This window comes from Pelmatolapia mariae, linkage group LG6, assembly GCF_036321145.2.
Source record: "Pelmatolapia mariae isolate MD_Pm_ZW linkage group LG6, Pm_UMD_F_2, whole genome shotgun sequence".
In the NCBI taxonomy this organism is placed as follows: domain Eukaryota; kingdom Metazoa; phylum Chordata; class Actinopteri; order Cichliformes; family Cichlidae; genus Pelmatolapia; species Pelmatolapia mariae.
The window spans coordinates 18,606,392-18,613,345 of record NC_086232.1 but is presented as its reverse complement, the minus strand read 5'-3'; the positions used below and the strand labels follow the sequence as shown (position 1 = coordinate 18,613,345).

At 38.7% G+C, this 6,954-nt stretch overlaps 1 protein-coding gene across 1 annotated transcript; it reads left to right on the top strand.

Annotated features, from left to right (window-relative positions):
- Window positions 1–201: 201 nt before the first annotated feature.
- Window positions 202–6,921, top strand: tmem184c (transmembrane protein 184C). The gene is made up of 10 exons (XM_063476090.1): window positions 202–777; window positions 2,366–2,496; window positions 2,577–2,613; window positions 2,724–2,929; window positions 3,663–3,737; window positions 3,837–3,930; window positions 4,031–4,143; window positions 4,279–4,378; window positions 4,485–4,656; window positions 5,346–6,921. The coding sequence occupies exons 1-10, from the start codon at window positions 661–663 to the stop codon at window positions 5,654–5,656; spliced, it is 1,356 nt and encodes a 451-aa protein (XP_063332160.1). The 5' UTR covers window positions 202–660; the 3' UTR covers window positions 5,657–6,921.
- Window positions 6,922–6,954: the final 33 nt, after the last annotated feature.

Genomic DNA, 6,954 nt, shown 5'->3' with positions numbered 1-6,954 from the left:
CATCAATGTTTTGAATCTGTTTCACGTCTGATACCCTACATATAGCAAATGAGCCGGGATCCTGATAATTGTTAATTCACATTGCCATCTGCTGGCGAAACCACACATCATACGGTCATGAAGCTATAGCTCAACCAAACTATCCACGATTCCACCAATCAGGTTGAAGAGTTTAGGTGGAACTCTTAGTTGAAGCAAAAAACAGGAAGTTCACACAACAATAACAGCAGTTTGGAAACTTTTTTAATCTCTAAACCTCTCCCGGCTGTAACTTTTTATATTTATATTTTTTTAACAACTCTCTTGATTTAGTGTGAATTATAATTTAATGATTTGTGGAGCCTGGTGTCCAGGCAGTATGGAACTATTCCAGCACCGTTTGTTTACATGGTGAATCAGCTGACAAGCTAATGTTAGCAGCCTAGCTTTTAAAATTGGAGTCATATGAGCTGGTTGTTATCAAGTAGCTTTGTCCTCATGCATGAATCGCTACGTTAGAGAAGGAGTCGACATACGTTTACACATTAGTAAAGGATTGTTTTAGAGTCGCGGTAGGAGGGTAACAGTATGCTAAGCTAACGTAAAGTGCGTAAAGTGTTGAAGACGTTGATTCAGGTCTTTAGTAAAAGAAAGGGGTGCCCCGCAGTGTCTCTGTGAAAGATGCCGTGTTCCTGTGGGAACTGGAGAAGATGGATCCGGCCATTGGTCGTTGTGTTGTACATCTTGTTGCTCTTAGTGGTCCTGCCGTTGTGCATCTGGGAACTGCAGAAGTCAAAGGTCAGTGCAGTTGTTGCTCATGCTTCTTTCTGGGGAGATCTGTTGGTTTAACACAGAGATAACACTGGTTCTCAAATACTGCATTTGAGTACAGTTGTGAGTTGTTACAGTACTTATGTGGCGTTGTGTTATTTTGAGTACAACTGTGTATAAAGACAAACATGTTCACCATCAACTGGCTACTTGTTATCATGTACATTAGCAGCCGGTTAGCTCTTCATTATTAAGCACTTATTAATGCATTTGCAAACCTACCAGTTTGTGCAGTAATAGCAAAGTACAGTGCTGTGAAAAAGTATGTCCCACCTTCCTGTTTACATCCCCACGTACGTGTTTCAGGTCGTCAAACAAATTTTAATATTAGACAAAGTTAAACCAAGTAAATACCAAATGCAGTTTTTCAGTGATAATTTAATTTATTAAGGGCAAAACTATCCAGATCGATCTGGCACACTGTGAAACAGTAACTTTCTCCCCTTTGTTAAATCTTGAATTAACTGTGATTAACCCCATTTTTTTTTGGAACGCTGAGTTCAATTTAACCGACCTGTTAAATCAAGAAATCACATAAATTACACCTGTCTGACAAAGCGTAGCAGGCTAAAAATCTCACCTTTTAGCCTGCTTCATAGCATCATAGCTCGATCTAAAGAAACTCAAAACAGCTGAGGATAATTATCCAAAAATAGAGAATCCTTGGAGCCGTAGTGAACATTCCCAAGAGTTTTCAGCCCACTAAAATAAGAGTGCATTGACATTAAAACAATTCAGTGAAGAAAAGGTTCGCCCAAAATTCCTGCACAGCGATGTGAAAGATTTATTGCCAGTTATCACAAATGCTTCACTGCAGTTCTTACTGCCAAGGGTGTCACAACCAGTTATTTGCTTTGGGGAGCAATTCCATTTTCACGTAGAGCCAGGTAGGTTTGGATAACTTTTTTCCCCCTGAATTAAAGAGCTTGTCGTTTAAAAACTGCTTTTTTTATTTACTCAGAATATCTTTATCCAGTATGGAAATTTGCTTGATGATCTGAATCATGTAAGTGTGACAAAAATGCAAAAAAAAAACAAAAAAAAAAAAAACAGGAAGGGGGCAAATACTTTTTAATAGGAATCTATATTAATGATGTTGAGGGAGTAATGCTAAATAAGTTATTAAAATATGTTTTATAACTGTTAAGATTGCTGATGTTTTACATATTAACAAGAAACTAGTCAATGACAGACAGAAAGTGATAAAATCTTCTAGAGTAATATAGAGTAATATAGATTACCTTTTTTTTTTTTTTTTTAATAACTACCATCTTCATTGCTCTTTTGGTGTGTTCTACTAAAACAGTCTTTCCTTAATTGTACTTTCTTTAAAAACTATCTTTATCCAAGTCATCACACTGCACTGCAATTTAGTTAAACACGTCCCCTTTATACGGGACTTGAAATTAAGTATTTTTACATGGTTGTAATGTTTCTGTACTTCAGAATCTGAGTACTGCTTTCACCATTGACTTTATATTAAATGATACCCTCCAAGACTCCAATGGCTAAATGACTTAAATGTTGTTGACTGTTCCTTTCCATGTCCCGGCAGGTTGGCACTCATAACAAAGCATGGTTCATCGCTGGGATTTTTGTCTTCATGACCATACCCATATCATTATGGGGCATCCTCCAGCATCTAGTGCATTATACTCAGCCAGAGCTTCAAAAACCTATCATCAGGTAAAGATCTTAACAGTCATTTTAGCCACAAATAGGAGCCCAGAGCAGATGTTTAACGCTTTTGTGTTTTCTATTTAAAGGATATTGTGGATGGTTCCAATCTACAGCTTGGACAGTGTGAGTTATGTGTTTTTTTTAATGAAAGCCATCGCACACCGGTTTATGAGTTTATATATCCTCATAGCTTTTCCTGTTATTGTTCCCTTTTCATCTTTTTTTGTTTCCAGTGGATTGCACTGAAATACCCCAGTATAGCAATATATTTTGACACATGCAGGGAGTGCTACGAGGCGTATGTCATTTACAACTTCATGACGTTCTTGCTTAACTACCTGGAAAACCAGTACCCCAACCTGGTGTTGATGCTGGAGGTTCAGGAGCAGCAGAAACACCTGCCTCCTCTCTGCTGCTGCCCACCGTGGCCAATGGGAGAGTGAGTTCTCTTTAAACCTTTTCCTCTTATGTCAAACTGTAGCTGTCAGCAGGTTAAATTCACTGACCCAGAGTTTAGCTGCGCTCAAGTGTTGGTCATACCTTTGCTGTAAAAGCGATATTAGTTAAACATTACCATCTGTTTATACTTTGACCCAAAAATGTTAGTTTTATGGACAATCTATTGACGTTTTACTGGAATTATTGGCCATAGTCATGTTTCCTTACTGTCTCAATGAAGTGGCCACAATTTAGAGATTTAATCTGCATCGGTCTTCTTGCACAATGTTTTCTCTTTCGATGTATTTTCATTTCAGAGAGGTTTTGTAAATTTAAACAAATGAAACGGGTTCATCTTAATGTACTAAACTCTTGGAGTTCAAATCTTTTTTTTTTCCTCAAAGCAAACAAGCCAGTGAAAGTCACAAGCTTCAAATTAGCCTCAGTCACACAACATCTGTAATTGGTAATTGGTCAAGTGTGCTGTTAATTTAGCCCAGATTTATCCGGGTGACCTTTGTATATAAGAAACTGGTGTAAATGTATAAAAAGAAGTCCTAATGGCCAGCATCAGCAACCTCATTGTTTAAATAGGAATACAAATACAATGTGGCTAATAATACTTGGGCTTCTGCCCAAGTGATCCTGAGATACTTCTGCTCACTGGTCTTGGGCTTTTGCTTGGAATTTCAGACCAATTCACTTCTAATTCAGATGGTCAAATTCCTCTGCAGGGTTCTGCTGCTGAGATGTAAGCTGGGAGTGTTGCAGTACACAGTAGTAAGACCTGTCACCACAATCATTGCTTTGTGAGTAACCTCTGGTTGTTACATGCTTTATTCTTTAACTGTAGTCACATTTTGTTTGGTGTCTGTTGATGTCAGCTGTGTGTTTCTCTTCCTTCCTAGAATCTGTCAGCTGTGTCGAGTGTACGATGAAGGCAACTTCAGTTTCAAAAACGCATGGACATACCTGGTGATCTTCAACAATATGTCACAGCTGGTAATGGCGGCTCTAAATCCTGTTAAAAGATGGACTAAAAATTGTTACAAGCATTCCCTTCCTTGATTCCCATTCCTTTCTATGTCTTCTTTTGATCTAGTTTGCAATGTACTGCCTGGTGCTCTTCTACAAGGCTTTGAGAGAGGAGCTGAATCCAATCAAACCAGTCGGCAAATTCCTGTGTGTGAAAATGGTGGTGTTCGTCTCTTTCTGGTAAATCTCAGTGTGTTAAAACTTCATGACATGACCCAGATATTTCTGAAAAAGTCATTTAAAACAAGCTCTTTTTTAATGTCCTGGATAAACTGTATAGGCTAATGAAACAGTGATTGCTGTAAATCTTTTTAGGCAAGCTGTGGTCATTGCTTTGCTGGTTAAAGTGGGCATTATCTCAGAGAAGCGCACATGGGACTGGCAAAGTGTGGAAGCTGTAGCTACTGGCTTACAGGTACGTGAGTATAGTTTAAACATTCTGACCAAGGTCAACAGAACTAATATATCCTATGGGACCTAATAGTGCAACACAATGAAGCTGTCCACTTTTTTTTCTTTAGGATTTCATCATATGTGTGGAGATGTTTCTCGCAGCCATTGCCCATCACTTTAGCTTCACCTACAAACCTTACGTGCAGGAGGCCGAAGAGGTTTCTTGTTTTGACTCTTTCATGGCAATGTGGGACATCTCCGATGTCAGAGCAGATATTTCTGAACAAGTCCGCAATGTTGGTACGTGTTCCTGCTGTACTATAAGTGCTATAGTATCATAAGCTAGTTGGTATCGTTGATTATTTAAGCTATTTTTCCGACTGTTTGTATGGTTTTGTGACTGCAATGCTAGAGTTGAGATCAAAATGAGGAGCCAGTTCAACAATAAATATTGTCTGCAAGATGAGTGCTCATTACTTATGTATAACTACTTGTTACTTATGTATAACAGGCTATACTGAGAAGGGAGTGCACCAGCAGTGATTTTTAAACACAATTTAAAATGTGTAGTTAGAACAAGATTCAGAATTTAAAAGATTGTGGAAAAGGTGCATGTTGGAGCCGGTACTTGCTTGGCTTCTTTATTTCAGGTTCCCTTTACACAGTAGTCATCGATTGTCCTGTGCAGTTTTCTGACTGTACAAAATGGTAATGGCAATGACAACATGATGGTTGTGATCCCATTCAAGCAAAACAGAAAAAACTCTGTCAGACCAAAAACACCTACCAAAACCATCTGTACTGTAGTTCCTGCTGCAGATGTACCTGTGATAATCTAGAGCTGACTACTACGCACAATGCTACATGAATAGCATTGCTACTGGTGTGAGCCATCATAACATGATCTTTACTGCTGTGATTAAATGGTGCATCCGGCATTCTCTCTAAAAAAAAAAAAATTAAAAGTTTCTCTTTGTCCACATTTGCAGGAAGAACAGTTATGGGTCGTCCAAGAAAGTCCTACTTCAATGAGGCGCAAAGTGATGGTGAGCGATCAGGCCTGCTCTCTTCTGCATCTCAAGATGCCATCACCGAAGCAGCTTGTAATCCAGTTTCTCCTAAGGGTCACTATCAGGGCCTGGGCAGAACCCCCGCACCGCACTCTTTGTCAGCACCCGCTGGGCTCGGCTCAGCCCTGTGGGAGGAAGGGTGTGAGGCTCGACCTGAAGAAACCCAGGATGAAGAAACTACCAACCAAACCAAAGACCCGACAGAGGCAGATCTCATTGTGATCACCTAGCTTAGGTGTCGCAAACAAACTCTGCCAGACTTGGTTGGGCAGGGCCCAATTATAGCCTTGCCACATTTTTTCAAACGTCACTGATGCAAACAAGACAAACTAATTTAAAAGGGCACAATGACCATGTAGTAGTCAAAGTCTGACAAAAACATGCAAGACATAATGGACCGCTTCCAGTGACAGCTTCAAGAATGTTTGGTGATTTAATGGCACTAAAAGACTAGTAAGCAACGTCATTTTGCTGTTTTATGTTTTATTAGAGAGTAGGCTAAGCTAGAATTGGTTTTACCCAGGAAAGACACAAGATCAGACAAAACATGGCTCTCACCGAAGAATAAGTGAAATATGGAGAAATGTTTTCCAAAAATGAAACTATACAATTTTACGTGTCATTCATGCCGTAATCTCAGATGTGACAGAAGAGGGAAATATGCAACCTTTTAAATTGAATATCATGCTTTTACTGGTTTTTGAAAAACTGAAAACCTGCACTACTATAACTACAGATATCTGCAGTCGTTTCGTTCTAACTAGTCGATTCAGAGGGGAGAAAAGAGCAGAGGCAACACGATCTTGTACCACAGTTAATTTTATTAACTGTGGTATAATGACGTGTACATCACTAGAGGGGTCATAACTGACAATATCACACAGTATCAGTATAAATGTAGTATACTCCATTTCAGAAGAGTACGAATATATACAATTAAACAATCCTAGTATTATTAAAATCACAATTCAGTTTTAAAAAGTACAATCAGCACCTTCTGGTTGGCTCTTATCTATGCTTTAATGCGTACAGCTTACTCGACAGTTAATAAAATCCGCTAGTCTTCGCAGATGCCTTGTTCTGTGTGCTGTGTAACTAGTCTGTTTACACATCCATGTAGAATGTGTTTTGTTTTATTTTTCAATCTGGGATCATTTTTATTTGGTGAGATGTTTTCTGTCTCGTATAAACTGAAATAATTTTGCACCTGTTGCACTAAAGCCATTTGTTTTTCCATAGGTTTTTAAAGGATCCTTCTTTGTGAATTCACAGATTTGTTCAGGGATATTGCCATCGTTAATGTACAGTTTTGGGATATCAGTGTGTGGCACAGCGGGGGGTAATTGGCATCATGCCTGACTCTGGTATGCCGCACTGCCTTATGGGATTTTCTTTTTCTTTTAAAATATGACTGACACAATTGCATCAGATCCGTCGTTCTACATTTTGATTTAATTCCATCTCAGATATCCTCAATAAATCAAATGAAATATGACTTCGTTTTTCTTGCCTTTATTATAAAAATGCA